This window comes from Chaetura pelagica, unplaced genomic scaffold (genome assembly GCF_000747805.2).
Source record: "Chaetura pelagica isolate M959 unplaced genomic scaffold, ChaPel_1.0 scaffold222, whole genome shotgun sequence".
Taxonomy (NCBI): domain Eukaryota; kingdom Metazoa; phylum Chordata; class Aves; order Apodiformes; family Apodidae; genus Chaetura; species Chaetura pelagica.
Window position 1 is genome coordinate 935,083 of NW_009952711.1, and position 17,936 is coordinate 953,018.

Sequence of the window (17,936 nt, forward strand, 5' to 3'; positions counted from 1 at the left end):
AGCGGTTTGTTGCCCAAGTGAATGACAACAGAACTTGAGACTACAACCCAGCAGAAGAAAACTGAGGTTCACAGGAGAAGTTTCTTGTGAAACACGCACTTGAAAGTGATGAAGATCAGGTGGGCATGCATGTGCAGTCATGCTGCTGGCAGTGGAGCTGATCTTGTTGGGAAACTTAGAATTACAGTGAGCTCCAGGATGCTAATTCCCACTGAAGAAAGGTTCTGGGGGTAGCAGAGAAAGTTTTTCTTTACAGAGAATATTCTCCATCTAGCAAACCCGAGTGTCCAAGAATTAGGATGTGCAATCCAGAAAGGAAAGACTCTGGAAAAAATTTTTAACTGCTTAGAGATTTTTTCTGTCAGTTTACATGTATTCTACAACCCAGGATCACCATCAAAGGATGGGGAAAGTCATCGTATCCATCTGTGTTAATTGCAGCATCAGAAGGCTAGGAGCAAAGCAGTCCCAAGGCCCCTTCCTGTTAGCAAGGAAACACCAGCTAGAAAATTCTTGATTTGAGTAAAAATACAAAGGAAGAAATACCAAGTGACATATGTAAATAAATGTGTTTGATTGGAAGTAAGCAGTGGTATAATATGGTGAGTATTAATTTAACACATGTGACCTACTAAACCATTTGCAGATATCGTAGCTCCCTAGTTATTTATTTAGTTGGTTGGGTTTTTTTGTAACTTTGCAAATGTAGAGCAGAGTGAAGGCTTTAACATATGTTTGAATGACTACTTTTTCTCCAATATAACTAGAAAAAATATTTCAAAATATTTAAGTCCAAGCTCTCTTTCAACTTAACATAAAACATATTTCTGTGACAAGTAAAATATAACCTGGAAACATAGCTTTTAAAATATTTTGGGATGTTTCAGGAGTAGCCTAAATATCTCAATACCAATGACTTCTTTTTGGCATAAAGTTGAAAACTAAAATGATTACCCCAGTTTGCTCATTTGTTACATATGACCACAGCCTTTTGCAATACAAACTCATATAAATTTTCGCAAAGAAATTCACCATTTGTTTCATTCTTTTCTTCTCTATTTGCAGCAACCTAGAACATCTAAACTACCTATACAAACTGTGAGAGGAGATAATTCCATTCTCAAAACAGATAATTTCGTAAAAAAAAACCCCAACTCTGTGGATCTTTATTCCTGAAGAGTATATTTTATTCCTATACCTTATACCCCGTGACACCAATACGATTTCTGTGAGAACAAATGGATGAAACTAGTCCTGTTCTGTCCTGTAGTAATTCAGAGGGGATTATTACTTTTTGTAGTTTTCTAATTATAATTTGTAAGAAACTATCATCCATGTTTCCTTGCCAAATCTAGGCAACAGACAAACAGTGATAAACTAAACCAGATTTTTTTTAGTTTGCTGAGTAGAAGTGTCAACTGTTAATTTTTGTGTCTTTTTTTTTTTTCCCCTAAAGTACACTGAGGTACATTTATTCACTCAAATTACTGTTAAAGTCAGTGACAGCATAAAAATACTTTGCAGTTCTGCATGTGCTGAAACTCTTTGATTATACATACCTCTGAAAAGAAAACAGACAGGATGACTAGGCTGATCCAGTGAATTACTCCTGCAAACTGTGAAGCACTTGAAACTGCAATTAACACAATACAATGAAGCATCATTATAGCAGCAGAATGCAACTTAGGTTTAATATAACTAGAACACATATAGGTGAACCTTACTGCCTTAAATTGTGTCATGGATGTACAGGAAGGTGATGGGATGTAATGGGACATGGAAGCCCAGCCCTATTAACTGCTCACCCTAACTCATGCCAGCATGTGAGCAGCCACAGCAGCTTTGCCCTGGAGCTTTTAGAGATCAGACTGCTGGGAAGCAATGACAGACGTGTTGTAGGTCTTTGATGCTCCATGCTCTCACTCCATGCACTGCTGTAGTATGAGATGTGTGACTAAATCCTGCATGCCTGAAAATCCTGAGTAAGAATTCTGTAAGGAAACAGAATGCTCTACCATCCCTACATCATTTCTCATATCCAGTCTTTGACAATTCAGTTCAGACAATCCAGAATTGTCTGGAATGGGTGCTTAACTACTACTGTTTAAATTAGGCTTCAAAAGACATGTTTATCATCTAAATAAATACCCCAGGTAAACAGACTGTTGAACAGCTCTCCAGATGTGCCATGAACAGCCATGACTGGCTCAGGATCCCATTCCTCTCAGAGTCAAGATTGACTCTAGGAAAACCATAGAGCGAGAGGCAAGAGAAAGAACCAATGTAATTGTTAGTAAGATCAAATCTTAATATATTAATTTGCAGGGGTTTGTGAAGTATCAGCAGTTCTTATCTGCACAACAAACATAATGTGACTATTTCTGTACAGACTTTCAGGAAACATGGTTGTCATATGGACAGTTTTGTCTTTAAGCAAGTTTCTCTAAGAACACTCAGGAAAGTTACAGTAAATGAAATTAAATTCCAGTGTGAGCAACTGGTTAAAACACAATTTCATTTGTAAGCACTCCTCTTCAGAAGGACAGTGACCACTAAAATAACTTACTTTCACTTCATTTCAAACTTCTCCATGAAAAGAAGTCTGTAAAGGATAAGTTAAAATGGTAATTTATGAAACCCTGGATTCTATACACTAGCTTGCCATTCAGGTACTCCTCATGTATGCAAATTCTGAGGTAGTTACTCCACTTTCAAAGTAGAATGACTTTGAACAAAAGTCCTTTCAGGAACTGACTGGCAGGAAGAGTCAGGAAAATTTATCTTGATTCATTAAAATGTGATTTTACAGAGCAGTAAAGCCTTGCACAGATACTCCCTGGCATTATATCAGACTTTCATTTGTTTCAACTATGATATGTGTTGTCTTTATGGGCTTAAATTAATATCTTCAAATTTGGAGGATTCCTTAACTGGAGAATTCCTTCAACTGAAATTCTGTGATCCAAGTTCCCTTCACTGCTGACAAAACCAAGCAGAAAGCTGAAAGGGGCTTGCAACTCCTACTCTGAAGGTCACATGCTCTCAAGTTTGGAATAAGGAATTGCAGAGAAAAAATTACCTTTACTTCAGAGTATTTGTGAGTCTACCATACCCACAGCAAACAGATTACAACAGTCAATGAAGTCTTGCAGTTTCAAAGAATTACCATGTAACACCAAAGTTTACTGACTATGTGTCAAGAGTCACTAGACTGTGGCAGAATGAACTCAGTCCCAAGAACACATACAACATGCACTAAATAAAGAATCTTATTTTAAAATTAAAACTCATTAAAATGTGAGGAGATGTAGAAAAAATGAAAATACTAAGCAAGCTATTAGTATGGACTGCCACCGGAACTCTCAAATGAGGTTCATCTGAGGCTTGATGAGAGAGGTTTTGCTGTGGCGCAGCAGAGGAGCTACTTAAAAGCAAAACAACTAGGCAAAATATATTTAACTTTCCCAAGACACTGTCTTTGTAGGGTGGCATAAAGAACAAGAAATGGAAACCTATTTTTCAAATAGGTGTCGGCTGACACACAAGTCTACAGTCGCCCCTTAGTGGACAAGAAAGATATAGCAGCCACGAATTTGGAGAGAAAATCAATTTCTGATGCTGTAGCAGAGTGCTGGACATGCTGCCAGACAGCGTGCAATTAGAAAACAGTAAATTTGAAAAAGACTTCCAAGCAAGCTTTTGTACCAGCGCTGAATCGCTAGCCTGTACACTGAATATAGGTATTTGCCTCTTCCAAAACACTCCCTTTCAAAAATGCAGTGAAACAGGAGAAGGGTCTTCTCCAAGGGGTACTCATCCCTGCTCTGTGGTGACTCAGATACATCACTGGGATTCAGTTTGAGTGCTATTCCAGGATGCTTTTTACTCATGAAGCTGGCTCAGTATGCAGCTAACCTGTCCCTTTCACATCTCCTAAAAATGTGTATCTAGCAGGAGAGGGATGAAGAACACATTCTGGCCATTATAGCAGCTTGTAGTACCAGTGTTTGCTTTCAGTGGATGTTGTTCTCAATGAGGATTCCCCAGAAGACACAAATTCTACTGCTTCTGCAAGGAGCAGACAGCAGCAGAAGTGCTGGTTTGGGCCACCCATTTTCCTGCAGAAGTGCTGCACTGCAACGTGCATACTCTTTGCACAGCTCTGCAGAGCTTGAGACAGGGTCCTGATCCAGCAACCAAATGGACAGGAGTGGAGCTTTTCAGCTTCACAGCTCTCAGGAAGGCCTGATATCTTTTACCAACACACCTGGTGTAGCTGACTGCAGAAGGAAGACATAACAAAGATTTCCCCACAAACTACTAAAGACAAGGGAGGAACAGAACGGTCTCTATTTATGAGGAGTGAGGGTCAGAACCTGCCATTATCCTCTTTTTTGAAATGGAGAGGCTTAATATGCGTCTATTTCTGCATTTGCAAAACATCACAGAGTACTGAGATGTTATTCTGTTAATGTGTAAGAACAGTTTGGAAGATAGGATTAAAATAGCTGATTACAGGACAGAGACCTAAAATAAAAGACCTATTACATGTCCCCTGCTTTCTGGGGTTTCCAATTCTGGTATGAATATTCTTTATGTTAAAATCCTGTAAAAGGTCCTTGTCCTTTCCATGTGTGTGACCTACACATTTGCAGATGTGGTCTCCATCACTGACACTAATAGTTTCATGTACAGGAAAAGTGTACAGTGCAGCCAAAAGCAGCATAAAAAGTAAGAGAGGAAAATCATGCTCTCAAAATGTCACAGCCAAAGAAAACACCTGTTGTTGGTCTTTGTTTTCTTTTGTGTTTTTTTTTAAGGAAGCTTCCTAAGTAATTACAGTCTACAATGTGGATTAGTAGTTGCTATTATGCACAAAGTAGGCAGCAACGGGCTGCAACACATCCTATTGCATTGGTTGATTTCATATAGAATAGGGAATCATTTAAAACTGTAATTACATTTTTGAAAAGCATGGCCTAATAGCTTTTTGTAACATTAAGGTAAGTGAAACACATTCTTCTCACAATGCAACTGCAGTACTTACATGAGCCCCACCAAGAGACTTTACCTGACTTAAAACAATATAAAAGACACTCAAAGGCAAGAAGCCTGATGGGTTGATACATTAATTAAAATGCAAAATAGCAACACAAAGTGCAATGAATCCTTTCTCATGTGCTGAGAAAATCCCTACAGGCAGGGGCAGCCTCTGAACTGTGAAACCACCTTGCTCAACAAAACACCCAGAAGCCATGCACAAGGTGTAAGCTGCAGAGCTTTTAAGGGTATCACATGCACTAGACATAGAAAGGAGGAATGATCTCTAAATTAAAGGCTTCTTTAGAAGAATCTTCAGAAAACAAATGCTAAGAAAGCACTTCTCTGGAAGTGTCCAAAACTGTATAAAAACTCTAACAGAAATCAATAGAAACTATTTTTAAACTCTTTTGTCTCTACAGGAAGTGATAATTCTCTACATAAACAGAAATATGTGGCACCTCTACAGTGTTGAAAGCTCCTTCCTCATTCAGTTTTTAAGGACTTGAACATTGCATTCCTGTCTTTTTTTGAAAGTAGCAAACTTGTCCAAATTCTGGCATTCCTCATCCAAAATGGTAACTCACCAGAGACTACAGAAAATACCAAATGTAATGGTGTGGCCACGTTCAGAACAGTGTGTGCAGTATGGACAGACAGTGCCCACTGGTGGGTAACATCATAGAAAGACAGCTTAGTCATTTATCTTTATAAGGGATCTGTGATTTTTAATAAAGTCCCCTAATGTAACCTTAATACCATTGAAATACCTAAATCTTTACAGTGAAAACTAACCCCACTAATATCAATTGATAAAACGCAAAAATAAAATTACTTCAACTGAATAAAAAGTTTGCTCGCTCAGTATGAAGTAGCCATAGAAGATACCAGGCCATGACTCTCTCATGCGACATATTCTTGCATTTATGGGATTGCCTGAATCCCATCATTACCATTTCAACATAACCCAGACTTTGTGGAGATGCTAGATGCTGCTCTTCAACATTTAGCATAGGGAAAAATGTAGCTGGGATTTGTGTTCACATCAGCTTTGTATCACAAAAGGAAAAAAAAAAGGGAAGGGAGGAAAGAAGAAGTAGGGAAAAAAGATGAGTTGGGAAACAAAATTACAGCATTAAAATTTCCACTGTGGAACCTGCGTAGAGTGAATTCAGATAAAGCAAAACTCCATTTCAGTTATTATTTGAGTCCCAACATAGAAGCAAAGTAGAATGAAAAACTGTACTAGTTCAGTGCATTACAAGTTAGAAAGTCATAATTTAAATTCCCATCCACTTCAGTAGAATTGAATTAATACTAAGTGATAGCACCAAGTACCCCAGTAAGCTCCTCACTTCTGTGAAAAGTACCAAAAGACTAATGATGCACAATTACCTTTCTTCTGTGTATACAGAGTATGGTTGTAAAGGGCAGACCTTTCCAAATACTAATGAATATATGTGCAGATCTCTGCATGTAGACTTTGCTTTTATCCTTTGAAAATTTTTCCTATACGAAATTTGGTCAGCAAACTATGGAAGAGACTGACTTCACTATACCAGGGTTCCACAAAATCACATTTCTTACCTAGACTAGAAATAATTTAAATGGTAGGAAAAAAAAACAACTCCACCATCCTCCCCCCTTCAAAACTTCCCACAAAGTTAAGCTTTTATTTGACCAAAAGTAAAAAACAAAACAAAAGAATCCTCCTACTCACACTGGAGAAGCTTTATATCTATTAGGAGTTCCAGAGTCAGAAGAATCACCACCAATACTACACAGGCTACCAGGAAACTGTTGAGACTTGCACTGAGCAAAAATACCTGCCACACAGCTGCTCGTCTCCCACAGCATGGTTTTAGCCAGTTAGATCTAAGGAAATAAAATTAAGAGGAAAAACAAGAAAAGAAAAAAAAGAAAAGAAAATAAGAAGTGAAAAAGGAAGAGAGCTAAAGAGCATTCAACTCAAAATGACAAGTTCTGCTGTTATGGATACACTCAGCAATAATGTGCAAAACTCACTTTCATTGGTTTCTTTACCAAGAAAAACACTTCACAAAATCTTCACTCTGGGGATCTTGTGTGTCTCTCCAACCCCCTGGTGCATATTGGTGTTCAAGTGCTTCCCAATGCACTGAGTAACACAACCCTAGTCATCATACATATTTTTCTTCTTTCTTCCTGTCATTATTTTTCCTGTGTTTATATTTTGTAATACATGCTGCATGTCACTGTACCAAGACACAGCAGGACTCTGCTACTAGGGTAGAAGCTAATGATGTTTAAGAATTGCTCTGCTATCGAATTTCATGGTCGTGCACCTTTATCCCTATTCTAGTATGAGACAAATCAAACAAGAGCTGCCAAATTTAGCTTGCAACCATCAGTTCATGATATCACAGAAAAGAGCAACAGGGATCTGGAAAGCACTGGAGTAAATTCAGTGACTCCACAGCTACACCTGTACAAGCAAACATATGCAGCCTGGCAAAGTGCAAAGCAATCAGCCAAGGCTGTCTAGCTTGTCTATTTGTCTGACCCTCACCCATCTGTTTCTGGATCAGGCCAAAAAAAGACTTTCCCAGAGCTTGGGGTAGAACAGTTTTAGGGGCAGCATCAGTGACTGCTCCCAAACCTAGCTTAGATGAGGTCACCTTGTTTTGCAAGAAAAAGAAGGTTTAGGCAGGATGAAGGAAGCTGCGAGGAGGCTATGAGGACTGGAATTCTGGAATGAAACTGATGAATCAGTAAATGTACTAGAATTGTGCTAATGTTGATACACACTTGGAAGTGGGTGGTTAATTTTTTTTATTATTTTTTTTTTTTAAGTTTGTAAAAGGAATAATAGCAGCACGGACTTGAAAAATATAAAGCCCATCCTGGTAAGTCTGTTCTCCTAAAACTCCCCCACAGTTTCACTTTGATACAGTATTATATAATTTCTCATCATACTGATTTGTAATGTTCCTGTCCTGGTCCACCTCTGAAAGTTCTGTTGCTTGCCCGACAATCCATGTTTTCAAACTGCTGTAAATACACATTAACTAATAAAGAGCTGACATGATGTATTAACCAGGGTTGAAGAAGCTGCAGGCATACAGAAGGGTGGTGCACCAACCCCACACTGTCCGAACCAACATAGCAATACCCAGAAATCAATGGTATACAAGAAGGTATGAAGATACTGATAAATTCCAAATAATCAGCTCTACACTCAGTAATTCCTGTTATAATCAAGTACTTGGAAAAACATCACAAAACTCCATGACATACCCACACTCAAAAATGAGGGAGAAAGTAATGTTAAGCAGTGCTCAGAGACTTGACACTTTCAAGCAGCTCCTCAGAATTAAGCATATCAACTAAATACTTGTACTCAGATTGCCTGATTACCTGACCGTAAAAGGCATCCTCAGCTGGCTCTTAAAACTTCAACGAAGATTTGACAAGTGTTACAATCAGGAACTTGCCCTTAGTTTAACTTTTTTATGGTTCCAGCCTGAATACAAGATGCACTGAATTTTAAATAAGTATTTTTAAAACATAAGGAAAAAAGGCATTGGGATAGGGCCATTTTTGCCAAGTTGATCTTTTAACGAATTTTATCTTACATCATCTCAAAACAGAGTAACTTGACTTTACTGCAACTGTTATTTTGGGTTTGTTGTGGTTTTTTTAGACCTTTCTAAAAATAATGTTGGGGAATGACCCTGTTTAAACAGAACAGGTTTTAGTTCTGTTCTTTTCTTAGAAACTTATCTTCCCTCTTCCAGAAACACCCATTTTGCCAGCGTTTTAATATTTCAGGGCAGTTTTTCCTCTTTCCTATTCCCAGAACGATCAGTAGAGGGCCTAAGGACCTCCCTTTAGAAGCTCTACCTAGTTGAGATTTTCAAATACGCCAAATGTACCAGTAAGAATAAATTAATTGTGATTCTCAGCACACATTACAGATAGCCACGAAAATAATTACTCAAGCTAATCATTACTTTCAGAACGCTAAAGAATGTGGAATCATTATGTCTGTGAAGTACTAATATTCCACTGACTTCAAGAAGCTTCTGAATGGAACTCTAAGTTTATGATCGGAAAAGCAATCAACTTCAGAGGTCAAGTGCAGATCATGTTTACACTGGTATATCACTCACAAAATACATAAACTGATTTCAAAGACACAAAATCGTTTGAAATGTAAGCACTGAAAAAACATCTCCAATTTCATATCTCGATTTATTACACTAAGGTACCTTTGTTCAACACTTGTCCTGTGAACAGTCATCAGCATCTTCAAATCACTGCCTAGCAGACCTCTTCCCAGACCTCCTCCAAGTCCTCTGACATTAATCCACTGACATTAACAAACATTGTGCTCTAAAAGGAGCTCTGGATGGTTTCTTTCCAGGGCAGTGCTTAGCTAGTTCATTCCCTCATACATCCCTGCACAGTAGAGTCCTGATCTTGCCTTTGGTTGTCTTGGTTTTTGACGTTTTTTTATTTCTCACCTCTTGTAAAGGATGGACATAAATAATAGAAGGATCTATAACCCAACTAGAAATATATTTTAGATAAACCTGTTGACATGCTAACCACACTGACTCGTCATACACAAATCTCCTCATCTCCTTCAACCCTGCAACCTGTCACAGCAGAGCGGTATCTCTCCCTGCTGATGGGTAAAGGCTCATCCATTGAAAAGGTAAGGAATCTGGTATTTAAGAAAAACAAATACCTACCAGAATTAGTGTAGGTTTAAACTTACCTTCCAAATCCTGGCCACTTCCCTTGCAGTACTGCAAAGCTATGCTAAGTTTAAAGCTTAGATCAGAAACTCAGCTACAAAATAAAAGTTAACTTACACAGCTCATAAATTTATGAAGTGATTACACACTAAACATAATAAAGTAAAACACGTTTTTCCCTCACTCCAGACAAAAAAAAAAACCAACCAAACAAAAAAAACCCTCCATATTTTGTTCAGAGAACAAGTACAACTTCCTTTAGTGTCCCGACCTGTATTGTCTGTGGATGCCATGCACTACATGGACACAAATTAAGTATGACTTAGGACAACTTTGCTGCAAGACTTCAAAGAGGCTCATTAGGTACCCCAGTTACTCCATCCCTACCACAGGAATATTATTTACCTTTCTTACAATGCCTGGATGAAGTAAGTAAATGTTCTAGCATGGGAATTTCTTGGTTGATGGTGAAACAGGGCTGTGAATTTTCATTATGAGACATTAAAATATATTTAGTGGAATTTTACCAGGGGAACTCTTTTTAAAGATAATTTCACACATGGCCTTGTGGAAAACCAATCTGTCATCATTACTGCTAGTTTTGTTAATAAACAGATTGGAAAAAAGAACATAAGGCAAAACTGGGAAAGGTTTAACATATTTATTTGGTAAGGAACCACTACAAAAAATTTGTTCAAGCTGTTAACAGCTGTCACTGTTTCTATTTTCTGGTTTTGCAAACAAATACTCCAAAACCTGCATTATACCTTACCCTGCCTTTTTTTGTTTGTTTTTCCTGGCTAAACAGCAAGTGTTTGCATCTCACAAGATGGCTATGATCAGAAAACAGAAGGATGGATGCAATCCAAATCACTATCTGAAGAAGCAGAAAGGCCATGGTCAGGAAGTGACAGGAACACTGAGAGGCTCAGTAACAACACAAAATCTGGCTGAGACAGAACAGACAGAAGAGCATCACAGCAGGCTACCGGGAGCAGCTGGAGGCCTAGAGCTTCTCCAAGGAACAGCTAGAGCTCTGCACCCCTTTCCTGGACTTCTAGAAGCTTAGTTTAACTATAGGAGCTCAATTATTGAGAGCACACTCATCCTCTTTTTCCCCTAAAAGTTTTACTATTTCTAACCTCATTACATTTCTTGAAGGACTGATGCAAAACTGTTGCTCAAACGGCAAGCAAGAAAGATTTCCCCAGTTTTCTGCCTAAACTCACACATGACCAGTTTACACATAACTGCTCCTGTGCCAATACTGTTCTTTAGCTTGATTAGCTCTTTTCCTTTGCTGGCATTTTGTCCATGATGCACTGATACACAGCAATAGCATCCTCTCATTTAATTTAATCAAACCCCATGCTTTTGTAAAGCTGATGCTTTCTATCACTGTCCTAGTGGTCCCTTCTGCATATGAATATAGAAAATTAGAGTGGTACATAATATTTTGGAGTAGATTTAACCACAAATGCTTCCCAGCTCTATCTGAAGTACTTTATGCTTTCTAGGATAATTTATGCTTTCTTTATGGTTGTATATAGAACATGGATTTGGTGAAGCGAGTCCAGAGGAGGCCATGTAGATGGTCAGAGGCTGGAGCAGCTCTGCTTTGGAGACAGGCTGAGAGTTGGGGTGTTCAGCCTAGAGAAGAGAAGGCTCCAGGGAGACCTTAGAGCACCTTCCAGTGCCTGAAGGGGCTCCAGGAAAGCTAGGGAGGAACTTTGGACAAGAGAAGGAGTAATAGGACAAGGAGTAATAGATCAAAACTGGAAAAGGGGAGATATAGGTTAGACATTAGGAGGGAATTCTTCACTATGAGGGTGGTGACACACTGGCACAGGTTGCCCAGGGAAGTTATGGAAGTCCCATCCCTGGAAGTGTTCAAGGGCAGGTTGGATGGGGCTTGGAGCAACCTGGTCTAGTGGGAGGTGTCCCTGCCCATGCAGGGGGGTTGGAACTAGATGATCTTTAAGGTCCTTTTCAACCCAAAGCAGTTTGTGATTCAATATCACACCATTTGTAATTATTTGATATATTATTAAACCACAACATATTGCTTATCCATCTTTCAATTTATGCACCAAGCCATATCTTCTCCAGCTTAGACAATTAATTGGAGTATTAAGCCAGACAAATTAGACCCATGTGATTTCCACTGTCCAACAGAAGTGCTTTGCAAACAGTGGTCTGTGGGCTACACCTACTACGCACATCTGCCCACAAAAAGTACCTAGGAAAGGCAAGTTCTGTTGGAAAAATACAGAAAAATTTACAAACCATTAAAGCCTGAAAATCACTGAAGCAGAAATGTAATTAATTCTTTTACTTATAATAATGCTTCCTCTACCAATAGGTGTTACTGATAAAAGACATGAGAGGGACACACTCAAAAGATTTAAGTACTAGGATAAACACTGTAATGAGCTGTTCTGTAAAACAATATTTACAAAAATTAACAGTAAAAAGGATCTGTAGAGAAAAATTAGTTTCTAAACCACTAAACATCCCTGCAACATAGCTCGAAGTTTCATGTATTCTCTAGTAAAGAGCAGGTCACCTCACAGGTTCTGTTGTGCTGAATGCTCATTTTCTGCTGCAGTGCAGGTCTTATTTTTGGACCACAGCACAGAGAGTAGCAGTGACAGAATACTGCACAAAGAACAAATCAGCACTACAGTCTCATTCACTGTATTTTTCTGTTCAGATTTTGCACCATCTTTCTGGACTCAACTGTGGCTGTCAGCTAAAAATAAATTTTAAATCACTTTTGTAAATACAAGGAGCTTGCTCACTACATGAAATAGTTCTGCCCTCCAAAACCTTTGCACATTTATCTCGAGCTTGGACCTCATTATTCACCACGTATCAACATCATCTGCTCCAGGATCTGCATGAGGGGCACAGAACTTCTCAGAAAAAGGACTGGTTTTTAGCTATGTTGCCAGACAAAGACAAGAAAAGCAGAAAACAAGAAAAATGTGAGAAGTTGGTTCATTCAAGTTCTTTTACCTGAAGCACCTTTAAGCTTTGTAGAAAACACGGTAAATCAAAGAGATAAAAATAAAAACTGCAAGATTAATTATGAAAACCAGAAATAATGGCATCAATTTGGTGGAACTACAGAAGAGAGACTGAAGGAACAAACCTCCTTTCCTCCTATGATAGGTGAATACGTTCATGAGTGAAAGCCTGCAACCAGTGTAAAATGAAAAGCTCATGACTCTTTCCTGGATTAACCTCTGAATCTGTCCTCTGTTCAGTTTTATCTTCCTTTTTTTCTCTCTCTCTATCCCATCCTTTCTTTTTCAGATATTCCTACTGTTTAATGCACTGTCTCGCTGTGACCTAATAAATCTAAGGCAATGATCAGATGACCATAAACGATTACAGCTAATGTCAAGAGAGTCCCATTAAGTGTATGAACTCCCAACCTTTACAGCTATTGATGTAAAAACACAGTATTTGGAAGCACCTTCATTTTTCAAATTTAACATATAAGAATTCATTAGCTGCAATCTAAAGTAAATTATTTAAAGTTGGTGTATCTCTCTCCCTTTGCTTCCCACCTGCATTAAATGTGGTGCTTTACTGAGAGACAGGCTCACTGCCTAACTGTATATTCTCCCACACAAAAATACAGCCTGTTGTGCAACTGCCTGTAAATTCTTTTATATGAGACCTCCTAATCAGAACTGAAGAAACATGCAGGAAGGAGAAGTTTCTCTACCTCTGCTTGTTTTTAGCACAGATGTACCACCTTCTACATGTTGTCAATTTTCCAACTATTTATTGGTCATTGATAAAAAAAATAGGAGAAAGGAATTTTCTGAAAAAAAGAATAATTGATTGCAAAAAATGAAATTAACAGTGGTACTTAGACCTAATGTTAGCATTTTTTAATCTCTCTAGCTTTCTGGGTGATTAGTCTCCTCAAAGAAAGGTTTACATATTCTTTTTATGGAAACCAAGTTCAACACAGCCTCTTCAACAGATTCACAGACACACAGAAAACTGGCAATTTTGCTGCTGCTTCTTGTGTAAGAGTATCACCTAACCAGTTACATGTATGTTAGAAGTGTACACCACATGTTCACCTTGCCATCCAAGGCACGTTTTTTGAGTGAGTTTATTTCTCACATCTCAAGCTTATGGCTCACTCATTTCTGCAGCATTGGAGTTCAGTGCCCAGCAGTGAAATCTGAGGGTGATTCTAACAGGTTAACTGCAGGGCAGGTCAGAGGGGCTAATAAGTAATGAACATACTGGTTCTGAGAACCAAGCTACTATTTCTTCAAAGTGCTACACAGGGTGGAAGAGATACACCTTTACAAATAGAGATTGCTACAGTCAAGACGTTTTAGTTACATATTGTTGGTATTTATCACAAAATGTCCATTTTCTGAAGACTAAGGCCAGCAGGCACATCAGCCTCACTGCAGCTAGGAAGGAAACCAGAGGCCAAAATCCCTCCTGTCCCACATGTAGATATCACAGGCACCTCACTCCTCTTCAGAGCAAAGAAGGCAATGCCAGCCCTCCCATGTTTTATAATGAGTGAGAATATTCCCAATGCAGATTCCATCCAACTTTACCAACTTCCACCATGTAAGTATTTATACCTTCCCTGTTTGAGGAGTCTACAGAGGGAAAAGGATATTTGCTCAACACACATTAGAAAACAACAGATTTTGTGGGGTTTTTTGAGGGTTTTTGGGAGAGTAGAAGGGTTTTTCTTGCCTGATTACCCACTCACTACCTACAGGTTTACTTCAGGGACAGGTTTAATGCACTGTCTAATCAGCAGTCCTGTCTTTGTTGCTTAGCACAGGGATCAGCATTGTAAACTAAATTTCTGACAAAAACAGCTCAAACTGTCCACAAAATTCCTTCAACAACACTGACAGATGGGAACTCACTGCCATGAGCAGTTGATATGCTAGAGCAAGGACCCATCAAACTGCACAAAATATTTTTATTCCAGTATCTTTAAAGCCATGGAAATGTCAGTTCACATATGGCCTGTCTGACAAAGGCAGTGATGTTCCTTTCTTTTTTACTTTTCCTTCTTTTTCATTTCTCGTGGGAGTGGTAGATAGTCTGATGCCATCTGAGAGTTTCCAGGCACATGGAGAGGGTTGAGCTATGACCCACCTGTTCCTGGTTGCCTATTAATACTGGGTTTCTTGAGAGAAACATTCTCTTAGACAAAATAAAAAGCTCTCCTAGTTAGCTACCAGGTTAAATTTGCACTTGTGCTTGGATCCTGGACACCTTCTGGCCTTAAAGAAGAAATGGTTAAGGAAAGCCTTGGGGTTAAATTAACTCAGAAGTCTCCTTTATTGCCCACTTATTCATCTCTAGTCTGATGTCTCTCTTGTTGCTCTGTACATGGAGATGGAGAACTACTAGTGATCAAGTGTGAAAACTCACATTAGAAACTAGGGATTGTGGACAATAATGTTGAAAACCACCAGGTCACAGACAGATGCAGCTTGTCACAACAAACTAGCATTTTCCAAGCATAGGGATGTACCTTCCTGCTGCAGAGCCTTGCAGTTCAAACAATTACAGCTTGCCTAGATCAGCTACAGATCCAGAACAGAGCCATACAGAATACAGGCAGATCATACAGGTTGGCACCTTTGAAGAACTTCTCAGGGAAAAGCATAGAGAAGGTAACACCTGGAATCTGTGACAAAGGCAGACAGCCATGGAGTGGAGGCTGAGTCCTACGTAACCTTTTAGTGCTCTGGCGTATCTTCTGGTATCTCCACCCGCAACCTGTATTGAAGCACTGGGGTAACAGAGCTTCACAGTTACAAATACAGATGCTGACAGAAACTACAAGGACTTAAGACATTTTCTGCCACCTCCTGTGCTGCCCTTCACACATCACTCTCTTCACACGAGGGAGACGTAGCTGCTGTTTCCTGTACCAAACTGATCTGACCCACCTTACACTCTTCTTACTCAGGCAGAAGCCAATCACATCAAACAAGACCATGAGAAAGGAATTACACCACACTCATAAAACCAGACATATTCCCAGCCAAGCCAGGAGGTGGTACAGGGATAGTATTTTACTTCTGTTGCTGGGCTTCTTGAGCTCAGCTCTGCTTAAGACTGCAAAGTTGTTGTCTTGGTTTAGTGGTCATGGTGAACAAAAACCCAGAGAACAGAACTGGTCTCTGTTACTCTCCTCTGCCCTCAAGATAAAAGGGGAATAAGGAAGAGATTTAAAGGTAGGAAGTTAAAACTAGAACAGGGAAGGCATAGTAACATGAGTGATAATAATGAAAAATATACTAACATATACAAAATTTATTTCCACAGTCGCTGATACAAGTATCCAAAAATCCCTCATGGCAGAGCAGACTTGAGAAAAGGGTTCATGGGCTCTCCCCAGCACCCAATAGATTTGGATCGTGTAGAGCATGCAGTGAGCTGGTAACAAAGTGGGATCCTCTCTCCAAGACCTCTGAGGGAAGCAAAGTAGTAAGGAAGAAGGGAGCAGGAAGAGGTGGACTTCCCTGCCCTCCTGGCTTTTAAGGTGTATGGTAGGAAATGGGAGGGAAACCTGACCCCTCTCTGTTCTGCTCCTGGGATCCCCCAGGGTCCTTAACATCTTCTCTCTAGGCCCTCACACTGATATCACAAAATTAGCCAGGGCCCCCTCAAACCATAACAGCTGCTCAGATGTTACAGTGATAGACCTGTGCACTTTGGCACAGTTAAGAATTGAGTTTCAGATCAAAAAAATATATAAAAATGCGCATTTGAACTAAACTGGTATTTACTCAGCACCAAAACAGCCTGAGGGTTACACCTGCATACTCAAATTAATTTTCAAGTGCCTCTTTTGCTATACAGGGTATTTTATGTTACAGTTGTACCATCCTTATATAACCTACTTGAAATGTATTTCCCCTTGTTTGCAGTAACAACTTTCTGGAGATGTCTCATGAAGTCCAATTTGGAAAGAAATTAAAGGCAAGAGCCTTCCTCTCATACTGCTTCCTGACTACCGTACTGAGTATCTGCTGAACAGAGATCAAGCAGGTCCCTGCTTATCCCCGAGTACAGGTTAAAACATGTTCCGCTGTTAATAAATAAAGGCTTATATACAGGTTTATAATGTCTTAATCAATGAGAGCCCTATATGACTTACTGAGATTTTAGATGGATCTTATTGACAGTGGAGTATACACACATTTAGTGCAACACAAAGTGGAACAGTAGTCGCAGCATCAGGGACCATGTCCAAGTGCTCACCTAATCTGTCCCAAGGGATGTTAAACTACAGTGTTATCATTCCTGACAAATATGTCTTCTTAAAGACATCTAGTAATTGGAACTCTTTGCCCTTCCTCCCCATACACCAATAGTCTGCCCCAGCGCTTTGCTACCCTCACATTATTCTCCACTTTGCTGCAATTCAAGCTTTTTACTTCTTGTCCTAAACACCACAGAGCTCAATAACAGACTGGTCTCTTCCTCACTGAAGTCTCTCATAAGCTCCCCTGAAAGCCTGCTCTCTATGTGAAACAGTTATTTTAATCAGTACTCCATGGCAGGTTCTCTGAGCCTCTAATCATTCTCACTGCCTTCCCTCTGGATTCTCTCCAGTTGACCCGAATCTTTCATAAAAAATAGAGTATAGCAGTCTACCTACAGCCACTTGAAGCCTGAACCAGGCAGAAGTATGACTTCTAATGTCCTGTAGGACAGCAATGGTATATAATCTGACACTGGATTATGTTTAGGAAAATGTTATGGTCTTTTATTCCAATAAAACTGAAACAGCTCTTCTGTGATAACAGGAGTACTACACATTTACATTATCAAAGATTATGTTCTCACATAAGCAAACTACAGAATTGAAACTATTCTGTGGAAAGTACACAATCTATTCAGGAATCACCAATACTGAGTCATTAGTCCTCAAGCCAGAAGATTTACAACTATGCACAAGAATCACATTAGACAATCCTCTATTACCCTGAAACCCTCCTGAAACGCCTTCCACAAAGAGCTTTCACCAGGTCACTCTGATGGGCTAGATGCTTGGTCTAGTTCTCCCTGAGAGAAGGCTTCCAGACTATTGCCAAATAGCAGCTACGGATCACTTAAAATTATAAACAGCCC

General features: G+C 39.3%; 1 protein-coding gene across 1 annotated transcript in view; it reads right to left on the reverse strand.

Annotated features, from left to right (window-relative positions):
* The window catches only part of LOC104385966 (chromosome unknown open reading frame, human C15orf27), a 59,981-nt gene that overhangs the window by 39,495 nt on the left and 2,550 nt on the right, over window positions 1-17,936 (reverse strand). The window contains exons 3-4 of the mRNA XM_009994498.1: window positions 6,761-6,915; window positions 1,560-1,633 (exon numbers count right to left, since the gene is read on the reverse strand). Coding sequence (XP_009992800.1) covers window positions 1,560-1,633; window positions 6,761-6,915 — 229 coding nt within the window. The remainder of the gene's footprint in view (window positions 1-1,559; window positions 1,634-6,760; window positions 6,916-17,936) is intronic.